Genomic DNA, 22182 nt, shown 5'->3' with positions numbered 1-22182 from the left:
TACATTCCTTTCTTGCAATTCAGCAAACAGCTTCTTAATCTCCAGAAGATGTGTTGATATTTTTACGTCATCATTCAGTCTCATTTGGTATAGCTTTCTTGCCAAATGTATTTTGCTGCTGGCTGTCTTTCTCACGTGCACCTCATTAAGAGCAGTCCAAATAAGCCTGGCTGTCGGCCTATCTTGAATATGCAGCAACTGTGAATCATCAACTGCCAATATGAGAAACGACCTTGCCTTTTCATCCATATGAATCCACTGCTCTGGTGTCGGCACGGTTGGGGGTTCATTTATAACCACTTGCCATAGATCCTCCTTTGTCAGAAATGCTTGCATCCTCAAACGCCAACTTAAGTAATTTGTTTTTGTCAGCCGTTCCAGAGGCATGCCAGCCGAAAGCGAAACTGCCATTCTGTCTGCAGCTGCTTTCCACAACTCCACACACACTGTACTTTGATTGTTGTTCTCTCCAAGCTCTCTGGGTTATTTCCTCGGACAATCTGGGCTATATCCTTGGGTAGTCTGGGCCCATAACCCTTGTTGTGCAGCAATTAAATGCTGAAGTGATATACCCAAAGAATAAGATGCCAAACAATCCAGAATGCCCTCGAACGTAGAATAATGATGGACAACAGCAGTTATGTATAGATGGATCTTTACTGATCCCTAACACAAAGGTTACTTGATAATACAATTCTCTGACTCTGACTAACATCCCCCACATCTTGAAAGTTGTCTCCCAAGGCTTTATACACTTTCGGTTCAGTGCCAGCTGCAGTTTGTCCTTGGACAGCTGCACAGTTTTAACCCATTACTTGTCTTTCTGGAAACACTTCACTATCCAGAAGCCTACATATATTTTATAGTCATGCTTATACAAATATTTCTTCATTTTTCATATTTTTGGTTTTTGGTTAGGAATCCTGACTGGTTGTGAGATGCTTCGTTTTCTGCCTTACTCATAGGAATCTTGTTGTGGTTGGTATGGTATTGCATTTAAGAAATAAATCATCACTGTCTTTTGTTCTTCTTTTTCTATTTGCATTTCATTTACCTTCATCCTCACTCCCTTTCATCCATAGAAGCAGCAACAGTGGTTCCATCTGCTCCGCTCAACCTTCTTGAACCTACTGATGATTCACCTTGTAATTTGTTTCCTCTCCAGTAGTGGTAAAAGAGAATTCACATACTGGGCAGCGTGGCTGCAATTGTTGTTGCTCCTAAACTACTGCCTGTGAATAATAATAATAATAAAATTTTATTTATGAGTCGCCTATCTGGCCGAATTAACGGTCACTCTAGGTGACGTACCTGTGAAGGTAGACCAAATCATGTGTGCTTTCTCTCTGTCAATTATATTCACTAGAATTGGGTTAGCTGATGAAGCGAGTTTATAGCAGCCCACAGGGGAGACAGAAAAGGGTAGATAATCTTCTTACTCATTACTCAGACTTCTTTCTGAAGTGAAGATTCAAATCTGTAAAGAAATTTGGATGTTAAAAGGGGCAGGGCATTCCAGGCAGGGGGTTGCCAACCCTACTTGGATATGGATATCTTTGCAGAGGATCCCTTGTCAAGCTTTACCAGCAACACAATCTAAACCACATCTACTGAGAAGTAAGTCTTATTGAGTTCTATGGGGCTTAGTCCCTTAGTAAGTGTGTTTAGAATTGCAGCTCTTCGGGGGCATCCATCTTTACTCCCAAGTGCTCCCATCTAAAATCTCTACAACACTAGGTTCGTTTCTTCCTACAATGGCCTTCTGGTGACTGGCTTGGCCTGGCCTGAGGGCACTTGAACCCTTTTTGCCAGAAGCAAATTGGCTAGATTAAATGTTCCCCACCCAGGCTCCATCTTTTAGCTAAGATTTCTGTCTTAATTTCCAATCAGATAAATGTTTTTGTAGGAACTGTATGTGCCAAGCAACTGTGGTTGATGCTTAATGTATCATGCTTGACATTACTTGGACCTGCCCCATGATGTCACTTGGACCTGCCCCATGGTATCACTTGGACCCACCCCATGATGTCACTCAGGCCCGCCCCCAAAATCTCAGGGTTTGGGATGCTTCTGACCTGGTAACTCTAGTCGGCCTTGATCATAGAGTATACATGGATTTATGAAAAAGGTCAAAATCCAAGGGAAAAAACTCTTTATGTGTTCTGTGTATATCAGAGAACAAGCACTGCTTCATGAGCTCAAAAAATTTAAGAGCAAAGGCTTAACACAGATGTGGAGAGAGAAAAGAATCATTTTTTTTTGTTGTTTTGAAGAATTAGTCATTCCCAGAATTTGTAGAACTCTTACACTTTTCAAGCTCCTGAAAATGTCATTGTATTTTAAAATGTGCACAAAAAGTGTTCTTGCATCAGGAAGTACCAGTCTTCCTTACTCATTTTTGTTTGTTTCTTTGTTCATTTGATGTTGTCTTTCCCCCATTTTCCTTGTGTCACATTGAAGGCACAACTACTGAGGGTGGTGGAACTACAAAAAGGGCCCCTTTACTGAACTCAACACCCAAGACTGTCTGTAGAAAAGGAGGTAGTCTTCCAGATATTTGGGACCTAAGTCCTTTAGGGCTTTAAACCCTAAGGAAAGCACCTTGAATTTGGCCTGGAAACAAACTGGAAACCACTGTGGCTATTTAAAATAGGGGTTATATGAATTCTATAGAAAACTCCAGCCAGTAATCTGACTGCTGCATTTTGGACCAGTTGAAGTTTTAGAGTCACCTTCAAGGGCAGTCCCATGTAGAGTATGTTGCAATACTCCTATCTGGAAGTTAACAGAGCAAGGATTTCAATGGCTAAGTCATCTCTGTCCAAAAGGGGCTGAAGCTGGTGAACTAGCTGGAGCTGGGAAAAGGCCATCTGAGCCTCCAGTGACAATGTTGGATCCAGGAGTACCTACCCCTTCCAGGGGAGACTAACCCCACATCCAACCCATCACTGCCTCCATGCACCAGTTCAACATCTCAACCACCTCTCCTGATTCAGATGTAATAGAGAGGTAGAGCTAGGTGTCATCCGCATATTAATGGCACTTCCTCCTGAATCTCCCAATGACAGCTCCCTGTAGCTTCAGAGAAATGTCAAATAGCATAAGGAACAAGATGAAACCCTGTGGAACACAACAGGACACTTCCGATGGTGCTGAACAGTAGCCTCCCATAAATAATTTTTGGAAGTGTTTCTGGAGGTATTGGTAGAACCACTGAAACATAGTGTCCCTATCCCAGCAGCCCTGAGATGCTCCAGAAGAATACCATGGTCAACAGTATTGAGCGCCCCTGAAAGATCAAGGAGGTCCACCAGGTTCACATTCCCCCTATCTCTCTCCCAACAGATGTCATCAACCAGGGTGACCAAGGCAGTTTCAGTGCCATGGCTAGCCCTGAAGCTGGACTGGAACCATGCCAAGTAATCAGATTCCTCCAAACATGTTGGAAGCTGGACTGCCATCACCTTCTCAAGCACCTTGGCCAAAAAGGGGATATATTGTCACTGGGTGATCTTTATTTAACACTTCTAATTCTAGGGAGGTCCTCTTAAGAAGGGGAAGCAACACCCCTTCTTCAAGGTAGATGGTACTGATGGAGAACCTCTTGAGGGGTTCTGGCCCCAAGCATTATGGGGCCCTGAAAAATATATTAAGGAAAAATGGATTTCTTTCCCCTTATTCACACACAGCAGGCATTAACAGCAAACTCTGTGAGTAGGGAAAAAGCAGAGAGGTCAACTCTGCAAAATTCCTGAGCAATCACTCTGTGCCAAGAAATGACTAGAAGCGTGACAGAAATTCATTAATTTAGTATTGTTAAGCCATCTCTTAGTTAATATGTTTTAGTATTGTTAAGCCATCTCTTAGTTAATATGTTTTTACTGTTGGATCTGGAAACTGGGGATTCTGATCTCTCCTATTTAAAAGCACAAAAAATATTTATATAGGAAAATCTAAGTAGATAGAAATTTTAGCTTGATACTGATTTATAATGGCATGATGTATTTCATAAAAACATTAAGTGTGTTCTTGAGGTAAGAGATATTTTGAGATGGGTTGCCTTTCTGCATTTCACTGTGTTTTATGGAGAAGTGGCTGGCTCAGATTTGCCCTTTTCCCTTCCTGTGTTCCCTAATCATTCTTTATATTATATTATGAGGCTTTTGGTTATAATATGGTGATTTAAAATAATTTTTTTTCTTTATAGCAAGGTAGTAGGAGGAATTTTCACATGGAACTCCCAGTCTCTCTAGGGAGAGCCAGATTTGGCTTGTAGTCATGGCTTCACCCAAGGAACATGCTGTTTTGTCCTAAGAGATGTTCCTTGACCAGCTTGAATGATCAGGAGCCATGATAGAAAGGAATGTAATGGTACACATAGGTTTCAGAACAGTACAGAATCATCAGTAATATATGACAGTAGAATAGTGGGATATCAGCAAAAAGGACAGGTTGACATCAATGAACACAATGGATGATGGGAGATATGAATATGCATTTGTGGGTGAAATCTATATATAACATTATCTCACATATCCAAGCATAATTCCCAAATGATTTAGTGTTGAGGTGCCAGGATTGTCTGGGTGGGGAAACCTCCTATTTGAAAGAGTGGGATAGAGCACAATATCTGAAATTTGACCCAGAAGGGTCCCATTGCCTGTCCTGAGTGCATTTGGAGAAAATGCTAGGTTTCTAAATGGTGATGGAAGAATATGGATGTAATAGCACCCTCCATTTTAAATTTATGCATGAAAACCAGACTTGCATTTTGGATGCCAGCAGAATACCCACATAGTAATCAAGATGCAATGTCTTGGTACTGTCCTTCATTATTGTATCAGCTAGGTACCAGTACTGAGACGCCTGCACTCTGTAATACTAATTCACACTCGTATTGACCTGGTGCGATTGTCCTCCCTACCTCAAGAGAGTTAGGGAGGAGCCAAGTCAATCAACATAGGGTGTTAGGAAGACTGATTCTAGGTTTAAAATATCTCTTCAAAGTATCATCCAGTGGTACTCCCTACCCTGATGTGGGCTTACACCAACCCAGTTGGCTACAGTCTGTGACCGTTTTGATTTTCTCAGAATAATCTAATAGTATTTTTTAGAGGTTTCACCTCAGTCAGTTTATTGTCTTGCTTTTGCTCTGAATCTATTAACCATTAGGGGCAATAGATATAGTTAGTCAGTTGAAAGGGCCCCTTCTTGAATTCTCTCCTTACTTTCATCAACTTTAAGCATGCCTCTGATTGGTTAGCCATTGGGCCTTTGAAACAGCTTCAACTCATTTCATTGTTATTTAGGCCAGTTGACACATGAAGGTTTCCTTTAAAATGTGAGAGGCTTTGTTGTTCTCTTGCTGCAGTTTTGGTCCATTGAGCCATTTCTTGTATATATGTATGTATGCCTTAAATTGATATCCCTCCATTCCTTCCGAAGGAGGGCAAGCACACAAGCAATAAAACAATTAACCTAAAAACTCTCATACTTGGGAATAAGCCCACAGAACTCAACAGATACATAGCACCTTGAAAGTTATAAACAGCCCAACCAGAGGTGGCTCTAAAGTTACGGAGACCCTAAGCAAAAGTAATATGCCCAAGTGCATAGGATCATGCTGTATGCATAGGATTGCAGTCTAGCTGTGATTTCACGTTTCCTTGGAAACAATTATCAAGCCTGGGGGGGGAAGGAAAAAAAGGGGTGGGCCAGGTACTAATTTTGTTCAAATTTAGAAAAGGCAGGCTGATGAATTTACAAATAATTATTTTATTTTATGGGAAATAATTTTTAAACAGTAAATTGTATCTTTGGTATCAACCAATAATATCACCATTAATTGCAACCAACAATAAAGCCTATAAATGGAAATGTTTCACTTTCTCTGGGCTTTCAAGCTCATGGTATGTCTATTTAGAAGTAAGCCCTAATAACTTCAATGGGACTTACACCTAGGAAAGTGTCTTTCAGATAGCAGCCTAACTCCACCATGGTCTAAGTACTTTTCACTAATGCTGTAAAATGGATCAGGCATTACACAAGCCCCTTTAATACTCTGGAGTAGTTACTGACAAACAGATACACACTGGATCATGTTGCACAGAACATTGCCTTGCATAAGGATCCATCCTTGCAGTGCCACTTTATGCATATTTACTCAGAAGTAAGTCCCATTAGGCTAGGCCCTAGTAGGTGCAATCTTGCAGCACAATTCTTGATAAGTTTACATGGACATAACTCTCACTGTGGTCACTCAAGCCTGTTTCCAAGTACGTGTGTGCATACGATTCTCATCCTAAAGATGTTTGCACCTCTGTCCTTAAATCTGAAGTAAACCTGCCTGAACCTCATTGATTTCAGTAAGGTTTACTTTCAAGGTAAGGAAAGTGTACCACCGGACCAAGAAATATGTCCCACTTATCTGTTTTTCAATGGCTGTTCAAAATGCAGTGCTTCTTTCTCCAGGAGAAAGGACCACTGAAGTTATCAGAGGTCCAAGAACTGCAGATTCTACATTTTGGCTGCCTGGCTGCCAGTCAGATTGCTAACCAACACTAAAAAACTCACGGCAGCCAGTCAGCCAAGGTCACAGAAATCTTCATGCAGCACAACCTGACCCAGGGGATACAGTTAGTGCAGAATTCTGTTGCACAATTGCTGACATGAGTAAGACCCTATGAGCACATAATACCTCTGCTCTGAAATCTGCACTGGTTGCTGATTTGATCCCAGGCCAAGTTCAAGGTGCGATTTCCACATTATGGGTTCCAAAAAGTACTTGTTCTACTGTTGTACAAAATCCATCACTTCGTGTGGCAGTATCTATGCTTTGGAACCCACTGCCTATTTACAAAAAAACTGCCCTCTTGAACACTCCAGTAAAAATTAAACTTTTTTGACTCCTTATTTAGAAAAGTATAACACTGCAGCATGTACATATTTTAAAAAAAATCTGTTCAAAAATTATTAGAAAGATAGAATGTATCTTTCAAATATTGGAAGGACAGGATATAAATCAAATTATTATTAATATAATAATTATTATAATTATTAATTAATAATAATTATTGATAATAATGACCCATGATATTATTATTATTATTATTATTATTATTATTATTATTATTATTATTATTATTATTATTATTATTATTATTGCCCAGCCTTCACCAAAAGGTCCCAGGGCAGGTCACAACATTTTTTAAAATACATCATTAATAACAGTTAAAAACAACCTGAAGTCACATCACAAAAAATGGGGTGGGTCCTAAAAATATACATCTCAGGTGTCAAAAGCCAGTGTAAATATGTGCATCTTCAGCATTCTCCTAAAACTGTATAGTAAAGTTACCAGACATATCTCTGTGGGGAGATAGTCCCACAACTTAGGGGCTGCCTCAAAGAATGTCCTCTAATGGGGCTACCACCATGATCCCAAGATTCTGAGGGTGGTGGAACTACCAAAAGAGCCCCCTCTGCTGAACTGAACACCCAAGAGTGTCTATAGGGAAGGAAGCAGTCTTCCAGATATTTGGGACCTAAGTCCTTTAGGGTTTTGGACACTAAAGAAAGTGTTTTGAATGGACCTTAAACTTCCTCATTAGCATAGCTCCCTAGAAATGCAAGTTCCCCTATTGCGAGTGCAGCAGGACCTTTTCTTGGAGTTATCTGCATGTCGCTCCTAAAGCATGTATAAATCTACCATTAACCCAATGACACACACAGAGAAAGTAAAATAAATAGTGGTTTTATTAAGAGAAGAAGCAAGGAATAATATTGCAGTGTGCAATTACAGTTAATATTTGAACAGTGTCTAACTATTACTCTTTCATTCATTTCGTAGTGCTAGACAGACTAAGAAACCATATATGCAATTGTACTTGATTTGTATCCATTATAAAAGAAAGAAAATTAAAAAGAGGGTGAAGATGAACAAATAAAGATGAATGACATGGAGAAAAATCTGAATGGGTGAGTGAGAAGTCTGTGTGACATAATTCCAAATATTGAAATAGTTCTAGTGCAAGGTTGCCACTCTGGGCTCCTTCTGGGAAGAAGGGTGGGATATAAATTTAATAAAAAAATAAATACAAATAAGGTTAAATATTGCAGGACCAACCATGCAAATGCAGTAGAATCCAATTTTCAAAGAAGTCTAAATACTGTTTTAGAGACATCTCCAACATCTAATAAATTCCACAAAGCAGTCTTGATCTCTTTGTTTCTCATGCAGTAGATAAATGGATTCAGCATGGGAGGAATTATGGTATATATCATAGCAAAAGGTATATCGAGATCTGAAGGAGCATCTGTGGGAGGCCTTACATAGGCAAAGAGTTCAGTGAACATAAGCACCGAGACAACAGTGAGGTGGGGCAGGCAAGTGGAGAAAGCTTTTTTCTTGCCATGAGCAGAAGGAATTCTGAACACTGTAGAAAAGATGTGCATGTATGTTATGATGATGAAACTGAAGCATCCTAGTCCAATAAAACATGATAGAACAATAAGTCCAATTTCAACTAAGTAAAAGTCAGAGCAGGAGAGCTTCAGTAACTTTGGAATTTCACAGAAGAACTGGCTGACAACATTAGAACAGAAGGTGTTTGCAAAGGTGCCACAAGTATGTACTATGGCATAAAGAAGCCCAGTAATCCATGCAATGACTGCCATCTGAAGGCAGGCTCCTCTGTGCATAATTGTCTCATATTGTAACGGGTTGCAGATGGCAACATACCGGTCATGTGCCATTACAGTTAGAAGGGAAAGATCTGATGCTACAAAGAAGAAATAAAAGAAAACTTGAGCTACACATTCAGAATAAGAAATTGACCAAGTGTTCATAATGGAATTGGTCATAGATTTAGGTACGATGACAGAAACAGAGCCAATGTCCATCATGGCCAAGTTTGTTAGGAAAAAGTACATTGGTGTATGAAGGTGATGATCAAGGGCTACTGTGGCAATGATGAGAAGATTCCCAGTGATGGTTGTCAGGTACAATGCTAGAAACAGAAAGAAGTATAAGATCTGTAGTTCTCGTACTTCCGAGAATTCCCGTAGCAGAAATGTAGACACAGAAGTAAAATTGTTCATTTTGTATTCAGTATTTGTTTGCTATCTGTAGAAAAGGAGAAGTTATGTTGATTGAAACATGATTCATCAATTATAACAATAAAATATATTTATTTATTATTTGATTTATTATTTGATGTTGTTGGACTACAACTCCCATCAGCTGCAGTCAGGATGATCAGAGATGGTGGCAACTGTAATCCAATAACATCTGGAGAACACGACATTGCCTACCCCTTTCCTGCATTGTTTCAGTGGGGAGGGATTCTTAGTAAACATGCTAATAAACATATGAGGTGGTCAAGTCGCTTTCTAACCATTTTCTTTACCTTGGGAAGAAAGCTCTCATTGATGTCACTTGGAAACGCATTTCAAATAGAAACTGCAGCTGCATAGCTGTGGTTTCAGGCAGAACTGCCAACTGAAAAATATGTTGTGTCTGCTCCCTAATGCAGTACCTGATTGGGCCAAATTATTAATTAAACACCTGTCACAAGTGAATCATTCTATACCATTCCTGACAGGCTAAGATTCCTGATGTCATGGGAGTAGAGGTGCCTTCAATTAGTCAGTTGTAATGATGATCAATAAACTGCTACAGCAAAGAATGCCAGAGCAAATATGTTACAAGGTCACAGATATCTTCTCAGGATGGGCACTACCCCCATGGATGGGTCCCAGAGAAACAATCCCACAGAATCCTAGAGAAATATTTCTTCATTTGACATGTATCTAAGCTAACTTCCACAAAAATGCCTTTCATGTTTTAGGCTAGTTAATGCCAAAGGGGACTGGCTTGTGCTATGGCATGCACATGTAATTTGTTTTTGTGTTAGCTGTGCCAGCCAAATGGGGACACATAGGGACTTTTTTTTACCAGGGCTGTACACAGCTTCTCAATCTGCCATGTGGTTCTGATGTGTAGGCCCCAGTCTTTCATGTCCTGACCCAAGGAACAGACGTCCCAACCTTGGTACAGCTCCAAAGAAATTCAGGAGGTGGGTCTAAGTATTTTTTAAACCCTATTTGAAGTATATGGTCAGGAGGGGTCAGGGGAGGGAGGATATGTTTTGTATCTTTCCTCCCCCTCCCCCAATTGAAAGCAGGAAGATACCATAATGTGGGATGCTACTCATTTGTGATTTGGATGACAAGAAAATGATGATGTGTGATAGACATTAACTATCTGTATCAGGTTTATTTGCGTGTTCATCTCCTGATGATTGCAACAAAAGGTGACTATTTGCATGTCAGAATTCATTGATCTCCCAATAGCTTACATATCACCTCACACACAATACTAGTCTATCTGAAGGCAGTTCAAAGAAACATAGGAACCTGCCTTATACAACTTCAGACCATTGGTACGACTACCTTAATGGTTTCTACTCTGGCTAGCCATTTTTTTCAGGATTTCAGGCAGGAGTCTTTCCCAGTCCTACCTGGAGACACTAAGAACTGATCGTGGGATATGCCACCAAGTTATGACCCTTCTCCATGACTATCTTTCCTAGTATTGTTTTCTCTGTCAGGGGAATAGGAGTCTCCTCTCAGCATCCTTCACAAACTACACTTCAGAGGATTCTTTGGGGGAAGCCATGACTGTCTCAAGTGAAATCAAAGTCTGGTGTGGGTGTGGCCCCATGATTAGGCAAGCCAAGCAGATGTGAGTCTGGCTTTTAGAACACTGACAGTTGGTTCTTACTGAGCATGCCCGACATTATCATTGAGTTCAAGCCAAAATCTCTTAAATTAATCAAAAATCAGTCAGATGTTATGTTAACTTTTAAACTGCAGAAGATGAAGGTCAGACTATGGGGCAAGGTCAGTAATAGAATTACAGGTACTCTGTGAACATGGCTGATTTTAATGAATTTCAACAAATTATGAGCTCTGACAGAAAAAGTCCAAAGGGGGTCTGTTTTTTCCTGTTTTTACACTTAGAACTGTCCATTCTCTCTGACTTTTTTGTGTATCACCATGAAAATTTAGAGGGTTGTTAAGCAAGTGTTTCTGAGTTCAGGACTATGTGTTTTGTAAGATTTTGTTTTGAAATGTGCTTATGGGAAGTATCAGAATGGCATGTGGGGGTATTTTCAATTTAACATTGCGGAATGAGAAAACTCCACACTGGCTATATTCTCATATTATGGAAGAGGAGCAGCATAGTTGATCACTATGCTCTGCAGGTGAGAGCCTCCTGCAGTCATTGTCTTATCAGGAGGTCCATTATGCGCAACGTAGTAGATGGACCATTAGTGTAGTGGCACTTACCCTTTGGAATTCCCTCCCTTTAAATTTTAGAGAGGCACCATCTTTTTGGCGCCTACTGAAGACCTTCTTCTTTCAACAAGCCATTTAGTTAGAAACATTATCCCAGTCTGTGTTGGTATTGGAAATACTTTTTAAGATGCTTTTAAAGCTTTTCTTAAAAGATGCTATTATATATCTTTGTTTTAATGTGTTTTTAAAGATGTTTTTTGTTTAAATCTATTTAAAAGCCTTTTAATGATATTTTAAAGTATTTGATGTTTTTGTTTTCCACTCTGGAACCCTAGTGAGAGGAAGGGTGGGATATAAATTTAATAAACAAACAAATAAATAAATAATATTTGGCATAGGTTCATTCTTCCATCATCACACACATGCAGCACCATTGAATAAACAGTAATTTGCAGAGCGTTAGTGGGATACAATAATTCTTGCATTGGTTTGTACTATAGTATTATACTGTTCATGTTAATATATGAGACCATTTGAAAATAGATATGTGACAGGAAAAGAAATAGCTGACAAACACATCTCCTCTTAAATAGCTTTGTTTTGTTTGTTTTTAAAGTTGTTTTGTTTTTAGTTTATTTTACGGTCTGTTTTTATGATGTTTTAAAGTTTTTAGCATTTTTGTTTGCCACCCTGGGCTCCTGCTGGGAGGAAAGGCGGGATATAAATCAAATCATCACCATCACCATCACCATCATCATCATCATGTAGATTGAACCAAAATAATAAGAAGCAACCGAATCCCCTTAAAAGTTTTGGACTACCTTTAATTGTAAGATCCAATTTCTCCTCCAGCTGCTTTAAGGGTTCAGTGTATTGATGAGGTGCAAGTTCATGCATCCTTGTAACCAGGCACTTTCTATTATTCTCTGGCACTTAACACAGTAGATGCAGATGTAGATTTTGCCTTTTAAGATTGCATATGTAAAGATGATAGTTGCCAAATATTGCATCAGGAAATAGCGACAGCATGAATGGGAAGGAGAGTTATTAAAGTATGTTTGGGCTTTGGGGATCTTACTCCTAAGAGTCTGGTACACCTGATCAGAAAATGCAGTTGGAAACCTCCTGAGCTCTGTGTTGCTTCTTCTCATTTCTAGCAAACTTAAATAATTAGTGCCTACAGTATGCATCCTCTCAATGCATGAAAAACAGTCACATTTGTGGGTGAAATCTGTGTATAACATTTTCTCAAATATCCAAGTACAGTTGCCAAATCATTTAGTGTTGAGGTACCAGGATAGTCTGGGTGGGGGAACCCCCTATATGAAAGAATGGGATAGAGCACGATATCTGAACTTTGAACCTTTGACTGTACCGCGTGCATTTGAAGAGAATCCTTGGCTTCTAAATGGTGATGGAAGATTGTGGATGGAATAGCACCCTCCATTTTAAATTTATGCATGAAAACCAGTATTGCTTTGTATGCCAGCAGAACACTCACATAGTAATCAAGATGTGATGTCTTTTTAGTATCCTTCATTGTAGTATCATCCAGATACCAATACTGAGAGGCCTGCACCCTGTATTACTACTTCACACACATATTCACCTGGCCCCATTGCCCTCGCTACATCAAGAGAGTTAGGCAGGAGCCAGTTCAATCAACACAAGGAGTTATGAAACTGATTGTATTGCATCTCTTGTCAAAATATCATCCAGTGGTACTCCCTACCCTGCTGTGGGCTTACACCAACCCAGCTAAGTTACTGTCTGTCACCATTTTGATTTTCTCACAATAATCTAGTAGGAGTATTCTGTTGGAAATTTCACCTCAATCAGTGTGTTGTGTTGCTCTTGCTCTGAATCTAAAACCATTGGGGGCAATAAATATAGTCAGTCAGTTGAAAGGGCCCCTGCTGGAATTATCTCCTTGTTACTTTCCTGACGTTTAAGCTTACCTTTGATTTGTTAGCCATCGAGCCTGTCTTAAACAGTTTCAACTCATTTCACTGTTATTTTAGGCCAGTCACATCATGAAAGTTTCCTTTACAATGTGGGAGGCCATGTTGTTCTCCTGCTCCAGTTTGGTCCATTGAGCTATTTCTTGCATCTATGTATGTATGTATGTATGTATGTATGTATGTATGCATGCATTAAATTTATATCCCTCCCTTCCTTCAAAAGGAGCCAAGGATGGCAAGAACTAGCAATAAAAAGCTAGCAATAAAAAAATTAAACAAACTGAAAACTATCTAGAAAGAGTTCCAATGCAAATGCAGACTGGGAAAGACCTGTTTTCATTTCTGCAGCACTGTACATTGTGCACATATGCGTACTAGGTAGCCGACAGCTTGGCCTCCTGTCATGAAAACAAGTTTCTACAGGCTGTTTGTGGGAAACAGAAGGAGAGGAAATGGAAGAGGCAATTCTAAGAAGAGGACTCAGAGTGGCTTCTTTCATACGCTACCAAGCCTGCTTCTTTTCTCTGAGTGATACTAGTTGTCTGACAGTGCTGGGACAGCAAAGTGGCCCATCACAATGACTATGATGGCAGTCTGGCCTCCATCTGGTTTTCCCACCAGCAGAAGCCAACACAGCTGTTCTAAACATGGTAGTCTAGCAGCAGCTTGACTCAAGTATGATTGTCCAAAATCTGGCAATACCTTCCTGCTTGGCTCATGCTAATAATTACTCTGTTTCAGTGCTGCTTATCTCAGAAAAGAAAAGAGAGTGATCAGTTGCAGCTTTTAAACAAAGTGTTTATGAGGGAGACTATGGTTTGTTCTCATGAGAATGAATGAGAGAAGTTGGGTGACTGGGTGTATGAATGAACAGGAAAGGTGGTGGAATGTGTGGGAATTTGAAATTAAGAAAGGAACATTAAAAGATAAAAATAATTGGCTGGATCAGGCCAGTGGCCCATCTAGTCCAGCATCCTGTTCTCACAGTGGCCAACCAGGTAATCAATAAGCAGGACCTGAGTCCTCTCAGCACTCTCCCTTCCTGCATTTCCCAGCAATTGGTATTCAGAAGCATACTGCCTGCAACAGTGGAGGTAGACCATAGCCATCAGGATTAGTAGTCACTGATAGCTTTATCCCCCTGCATTGCTCTAATTCACTTTTAAAGCCATGCAAGTTAGTGCCCATCACTGCCTCTTGTGGAATCAAATTCCATTGTTTAACTATGTGTTGTATATAGAAGTACTTTAGTTTCTCTGAATCTTCGAACATTAGCTTCATTGCATGTCCTCAAGTTCTAGCATTATGAGAGAGATAGAATTTGTTTCTCTATCCCGTTTCTTGGGGGAAATGGCCTGAAAGCAGTGACTGTGATGGCAGTCTGGCCTCCCTCTGCTACTCCTGACCGGGAGAACCCAACAGGACTCTTCTAATATGGTGGCCAACAACAGCTGGCTCAAACATAGGTATCCCAAATTTGGTAATACTTGTCTGCTAGGCTTATGCTAGCTCTTGCTCTATTATCAGTGCTGCATAGCCCAGAAAAGAGAGAGTGAACAGTGATAGCTACCAAGTAAAAAGTATTTATGAGGGAGACTAGGATTTGTGTGCATGAAAGAGACAGTGGGTGAATAAACACGTGGGCATGTCAGGTCCTAAGCTATGCCTCATATCAATCAGTTTCAGGCATATGGTTTAAATTATTTTTATTAAAGACTTTACATAAGAAAATCAAGAAAATAATAGGTTGCACTGAATGCAAAAGATAGCAATAACTGTCAGCTGATCCTAGAAATGTGGGAGAAATTATTATTTATTTTATTTATTATTTTGTTTTATTAAATTTATATACCGCCCCATAACCGAAGCTCTCTGGGCGGTTCACAACAATCAAACATCAATACAAAAACCACAAATTTAAACAATTTAAAAACAATTTTAAAATTTGTAAATTCTTAGCAAAATTAAAAACAATTTTAACACATACTAAAATGCCTGGGAGAAGAGGAAAGTTTTAACCTGGTGCCGAAAAGATAGTAACGTTGGCACCAGGCGTACCTCCTCAGGAAGATTGTTCCATAATTCGGGGGCCACCACTGAAAAGCCCCTTTTTCTTGTTACTACCCTCCGAGCTTCCCAATGAGTAGGCACCCGGAGGAGGGTCTTCGATGTTGAGCGTAGTGTACGGGTAGGTTCATATCGGGGAAGGCGTTCCATCAGGTATTGTGGTCCCGAGCCGTATAAGGCTTTATAGGTTAACATCAGCACTTTGAATCGGGCCCAGAAACATATAGGCAGCCAATGCAAGCGGGCCAGAATCGGTGTTATATGTTTGGACCGCCGGGTTCCTGTTATTAATCTGGCCGCTGCATTTTTCATGAGCTGCAGCTTCTGAACCATCTTCAAAGGCAGCCCCACGTAGAGCGCATTGCAGTAATCTAATTTAGAGGTTACCAGAGCATAAACAACTGAAGCAAGGTTCTCTCTGTCCAGATAGGGACGTAGCTGGGCCACCAGCCGAATTTGGTAAAAAGCACTCCGTGCCACCAAGGCTACCTGTGCCTCGAGTGACAGGGATGGTTCTAAAAGAACTCCCAAGCTACGAACCTACTCCTTCAGGGGGAGTGCAACCCCATCCAGAACGGGTCGAACATCCGCCATCCGGTCAGGAGACCCCCCCCACTAACAGCATCTCAGTCTTGTCTGGATTGAGCCTCAGTTTGTTAGTTCTCATCCAGTCCATTGTCGCAGCCAGGCACTGGTTGAGCACATTGACAGCCTCACCTGAAAAAGATGAAAAAGAGAAGTAGAGCTGCGTGTCATCAGCATACTGATGGCAACACACCCCAAAACTTCTGATGACCGCACCCAGCGGCTTCATGTAGATATTAAAAAGCATGGGGGACAGAACTGACCCCTGCGGAACTCCATACTGGAGAGTCCAGGGTGTCGAGCAATGCTCCCCAAGCACTACCTTCTGGAGACGTCCCGCCAAGTAGGAGCGGAACCACTACCAAGCAGTGCCACCAACTCCCAAATCAGCGAGTCTCCCCAGAAGGATACCATGGTCGATGGTATCGAAAGCCACTGAGAGATCAAGGAGAATCAACAGAGTCACACTCCCCCTGTCTTTCTCCCGACAAAGGTCATCATACAGGGCGACCAAGACTGTCTCCGTACCAAAACCAGGCCTGAAGCCCGACTGAAATGGATCCAGATAATCGGTCTCATCCAAGAGTGTCTGGAGCTGGCCGGCAACCACTCGTTCCAGGACCTAGCCCAGGAATGGAACATTTGCTACCGGCCTGTAATTATTAAGATTTTCTGGGTCTAGGGACGGTTTCATCAGAAGTGGTCTTACTACTGCCTCTTTCAGGCAGCCAGGGTCCACTCCCTCTCGCAATGAGGCATTAATCACTTCCCTGGCCCAGCCGGCTGTTCCAGTCCTGCTAGCTTTTATTAGCCAAGAGGGGCAAGGATCCAACCTAGAAGTGGTTGCACGCACCAGTCCAAGCAGCTTGTCAATGTCCTCAAGCTGTACCAACTGAAACTCATCCAAGAAATCAGGACAAGGACAAGCTCTGGATACCTCATTCGATTCAACTGCTATAACATTGGAGTCTAAGTCCTGGCGCATGCAAAAGATTTTATCCTGGAAGTGCCTAGCAAATTCATTGCAGCGGGCCACAGATGGTTCCACCATGTCCCTAGGGCCAGAATGCAGTAGTTCTCGGACAATTTTGAAAAGCTCCGCCGGGTGGGAAATGGATGATGTAATAGTGGCAGCAAAATATTGCTTTTTTGCTGCCCTCACTGCCCCTAAGTACAACTTAGTGTAGGCACTTACCAGTGCATGATTGCATCCATCAGGAGTTCTCGTCCATCTGCACTCAAGCCATCTCCTAGACTGTTTCATCACTCTCAGCTCCAGAGTATACCATGGAGCTGTATGAGCTCTACACAGGAGAGGGCGCGCAGGGGCGATCATGTCAACTGCCCGGGTCATTTCTGTATTCCACAGTTCAACCAGGGTTTCGACAGGAGCGCCAGCCCTATCAGCCGGAAAACTCCCCAGAGCCCTTTGAAAATCATCAGGAATCATCAGTCTCTGGGGGCGGACCATCTTAATAGGTTCCCCACCCTTGCAGAGGGGAAAAGCCGCTGTAAGTCTAAACCTCAACAAGAGGTGATCTGTCAATGACAGAGGGACTGATGTAAAACTCCCAACATTCAGATCACCATCCCCATGTCCAGTTGCGAAAACCAAATCAAGAGTATGTCCTGCTACATGCATTGGGCCAATAGCATATTGTGACAGCCCCATGGTTGTCATGGAAACCATGAAGTCCTGAGCCGCCCCAGATAAGATGGCCTCGGCATGGATGTTGACATCCCCCAGCACTAACAGTCTGGGGGATCTCAACAATACATCCGAGACCACCCCCGCCCCTTGAGGGCACCCTCCGCATCGCACCTCCAGAACCAAAGCCAAAAAGACGAAGCGGGCGGGGCACACAAGACAAGCGACCGCAAGCAACCGCAAGCAGCAGGACAAGTAGCCGCAAGAGGCACAGGGAAGTGGCAAGGCCACCCTCTCCCCTGCAGCCTGCAATATTGCAATAGATGGCAAGCGGATGACAAGCGGCCGTGATGGCAGATTGGTTGGTCGTCGTGATCCTAAAAAAAAAAGTGGTGGCGGTGGCGGCGATGCGGGAAGCAAGGGAGAGCAGCACAGTCTGGTAGTCTGGCAGCAAAGTCCTACCTGCCCTTTCTTAATCACAGACTGATCCAAGAAATTCATGCCACTTTTGCCCACAACCGGGATGTCCTCAGTGCTGTAGTAGTAACCAAAGCAAGTGAAAAACCCCAACCACACACATGCACTCTCAGCCAGCAAGCATCGTACCTCTCATTCAACCATCTCCTGGACCTCGCCCTACCACCAACTAAGGCACACCTGTCCAAGCAAGCATTTTCTCCTGGGTTTCAAAAATAATTAAAACACTGCAAATGCAGCAAAGTAGCCAAGAAGGGCAGCAGAGGCCACTTCACGTGCCAAGTGCAAACACAGTATTCATACACATACAGACACACACACACACACACATCTTCTCTCATCCCCACAGTACTTCATCTCCATTCTGCTGCTGCCTCCTTCTCTTCCTTCATCCTAGAGTTGCCAGGTCAGAAGCATCTCAAACCCTCCAATTTTGGGGGCAGGCCCTAATGATGTCATGGATGGGTCCTAATGATGTCATGGGATGGGCCCTAGTGTGGTTTCCTCCTCCCTCCCCCGATGGGATGCAGGCAGTCCCAAAGCCAGGACTGCAACAACAGCCCCAAATCTCCTTTCCCAGAGTCTTCCTTGACTCCAGGGATTGCTGGTTGGGTGACAGTGGCTGTGAAGTATCAGGCAGCCTGCGTGAAGACAGTTTGTCAGCTGCAAAGGGCCTAAAAAAACCTGGAGACAAGAGGAGGGAGCAGAGGCGATAGATAAGTGATGAATTGTGTTGCATTCTCAGAGTTCCCTGAGATGAGAGACTGATTATTAAACCACTTTGGGAATGGTTGCTGTGTGAGGGGAATAGGGGTCTCCTAAAAACTTTCAGCAGATTAAGAAACCACACTTTCCAGGATTCTTTGGAGGAAGCCATGGCTATTGATAGTGGAATAAATGCATGGTGTGAAAGTGGCCTATGAGTTCTAATGTTCCGGAGGGGGAGAAAAACTATTCACTGTCCACTTTCTCCATGCAATGCATAATTTGATACACACTTTATGTATATGTACAGTACATACATATTTTATGCATAATGTCACCTCTTACCCACGTCTTCTATAAACGAAAAAGCCCCAAATGCTGTAACTTTTCCTCATAGGGGAGATGCCCCTGAAAAGGTTGAAACACATTTATGTTATAGTTCCACAAAGGATAAAGACTGTAACAATGAGAACACAATTAATCAACAGTCTTTTAGTCCTGATAATTTATGCCACATTAAATGCTAGTTTCAAGGGGAAAGACTGTAGCTCAGTGACAGAGCATGGAGAAGGTCCTGGGTTCAAATCTCGTCATCTCTAGGTAGGGCTGAAAATGTCCCCTATCTAGAGAGCAGTTGCCATTTAGTACTGAGCTAGATAGACCAATGGACTGACAAGGCAACTTCCTGTGTTCAGCTACCATCTGCTATCCTTTCATTATTTTTTTATTATAAAAATCTTAACAAATTGCTGATACTGAGACTCCCCCTGGCCTCTCTGAAGAAAATGGCAATGTTTAATAGAACACACCTTATTATCCGTATGTAACCATTATATTAAGCCAAGATAAAACATACAGAGATGTGTATCCAAGGCTGTGATCCTAAACAGACATACTTGGGAATACGCCCACAGAACTCAACAGATATATAGCATCTTGAAAGTTATAAACAGCCCAACCAGAGGTGGCTCTAAAGTTACGGAGACCCTAAGCAAAAGTAATATGCCCAAGTGCATAGGATCATGCTGTATGCATAGGATTGCAGTCTAGCTGTGATTTCACATGTTTCCTCGGAAACAATTATCAAGCCTGGGGGGGGGAAGGAAAAAAATGGGTGGGCCAGGTACTAATTTTGTTCAAATTTAGAAAAGGCAGGCTGATGAATTTACAAATCATTATTTTATTTTATGGGAAATAATTTTTAAACAGTAAATTGTATCTTTGGTATCAACCAATAATATCACCATTAATTGCAACCAACAATAAAGCCTATAAATGGAAATGTTTCACTTTCTCTGGGCTTTCAAGCTCGTGGTATGTCTATTTAGAAGTAAGCCCTATTAACTTCAATGGGACTTATACCTAGGAAAGTGTCTTTCAGATAGCAGCCTAACTCCACCATGCTCTAAGTATTTTTCACTAATGCTGTAAAATGGATCAGGCATTACACAAGCCCCTTTAATACTCTGGAGTAGTTACTGACGAACAGGTACACACTGGATCATGTTGCACAGAACATTGCCTTGCATAAGGATCCATCCTTGCAGTGCCACTTTATGCATATTTACTCAGAAGTAAGTCCCACTTGTATTAGGCTAGGCCCTAGTAGGTGCAATCTTGCAGCACAATCCTTGATAAGTTTACATGGACATAACTCTCACTGTGGTCACTCAAGCCTGTTTCCAAGTACGTGTGTGCATACGATTCTCATCCTAAAGATGTTTGCACCTCTATCCTTAAATCTGAAGTAAACCTGCCTGAACCTCATTGATTTCAGTAAGGTTTACTTTCAAGGTAAGGAAAGTGTACCACCGGACCAAGAAATATATCCCACTTATCTGTTTTTCAATGGCTGTTCAAAATGCAGTGCTTCTTTCTCCAGGAGAAAGGACCACTGAAGTTATCAGAGGTCCAAGAACTGCAGATTCTACATTTTGGCTGCCTGGCTGCCAGTCAGATTGCTAACCAACACTAAAAAACTCATGGCAGCCAGTCAGCCAAGGTCACAGAAATCTTCATGCAGCACAACCTGACCCAGGGGCTACAGTTAGTGTAGAATTCTGTTGCACAATTGCTGACATGAGTAAGACCCTATGAGCACATAATACCTCTGCTCTGAAATCTGCACTGGTTGCTGATTTGATCCCAGGCCGAGTTCAAGGTGTGATTTCCACATTATGGGTTCCACATAGTACTTGTTCTACTGTTGTACAAAATCCATCACTTTGTGTGGCAGTATCTATGCTTTGGAACCCACTGCCTATTTACAAAAAAACTGCCCTCTTGAACACTCCACTAAAAATTAAACTTTTTTGACTCCTTATTTAGAAAAGTATAACACTACAGCATGTACATTTTTTAAAAAAAATCTGTTCAAAAATTATTTGAAAGATAGAATGTATCTTTCAAATATTGGAAGGACAGGGTATAAATCAAATTATTATTAATATAATAATTATTATAATTATTAATTAATAATAGTTATTGATAATAATGGCCCATGTTATTATTATTATTGTTGTTGTTGTTGTTGTTGTTGTTGTTGTTATTGTTATTGTTATTGTTGTTGTTGTTGTTATTATTATTATTATTATTAATATTCCCCAGCCTTCACTAACAGGTCCCAGGGCAGGTCACAACATTTTTTAAAATACATCATTAATAACAGTTAAAAACAACCTGAAGTCACATCACAAAAAATGGGGTGGGTCCTAAAAATATACATCTCAGGTGTCAAAAGCCAGTGTAAATGTGTGCATCTTCAGCATTCTCCTAAAACAGTATAGTAAAGTTACCAGACACACCTCTGTGGGGCTGCCACAAAGAATGTCTTCTAATGGGGCTACCACCGTCATCCCAAGATTCTGAGGGTGGTGGAACTACCAAAAGAGCTCCCTCTGCTGAACTGAACACCCAAGAGTGTCTATAGGGAAGGAAGCAGTCTTCCAGATATTTGGGACCTAAGTCCTTTAGGGTTTTGGACACTAAAGAAAGTGTTTTGAATTGACCTTAAACTTCCTCATTAGCATAGCTCCCTAGAAATGCAAGTTCCCCTATTGCGAGTGCAGCAGGACCTTTTCTTGGAGATATCTGCATGTCGCTCCTAAAGCATGTATAAATCTACCATTAACCCAATGACACATACAGAGAAAGTAAAATAAATAGTGGTTTTATTAAGAGAAGAAACAAGGAATAATATTGCAGTGTGCAATTACAGTTAATATTTGAACAGTGTCTAACTATTACTCTTTCATTCATTTTGTAGTGCTAGACAGACTAAACTAAAGAGACTAAACCCTATACACACTTTCACATCAAACTCAGGAAAGAAAAAGGAAAGAGAAGGAAAGGAAAGGAAAGAGACCCAGAAGTTGTGTATACCTTTCCTGGAGAGTTGCTGTGAGTCTAAGCCTGAAAGAGAAACTTTTGTATCTAGCC

General features: G+C 41.3%; 1 protein-coding gene across 1 annotated transcript; it reads right to left on the bottom strand.

The window, feature by feature from the left end:
- Positions 1–8151: 8151 nt before the first annotated feature.
- Positions 8152–9099, bottom strand: LOC133367726 (olfactory receptor 14I1-like). Its single transcript, XM_061591824.1, has one exon. The coding sequence runs from the start codon at positions 9097–9099 to the stop codon at positions 8152–8154; it is 948 nt and encodes a 315-aa protein (XP_061447808.1).
- Positions 9100–22182: the final 13083 nt, after the last annotated feature.

The sequence above is a fragment of the Rhineura floridana genome, chromosome 11 (assembly GCF_030035675.1).
Source record: "Rhineura floridana isolate rRhiFlo1 chromosome 11, rRhiFlo1.hap2, whole genome shotgun sequence".
Taxonomy (NCBI): Eukaryota; Metazoa; Chordata; class Lepidosauria; order Squamata; family Rhineuridae; genus Rhineura; species Rhineura floridana.
Note: the sequence above shows the minus strand (reverse complement) of the source record. Positions and strands in the feature narration are given on the sequence as shown.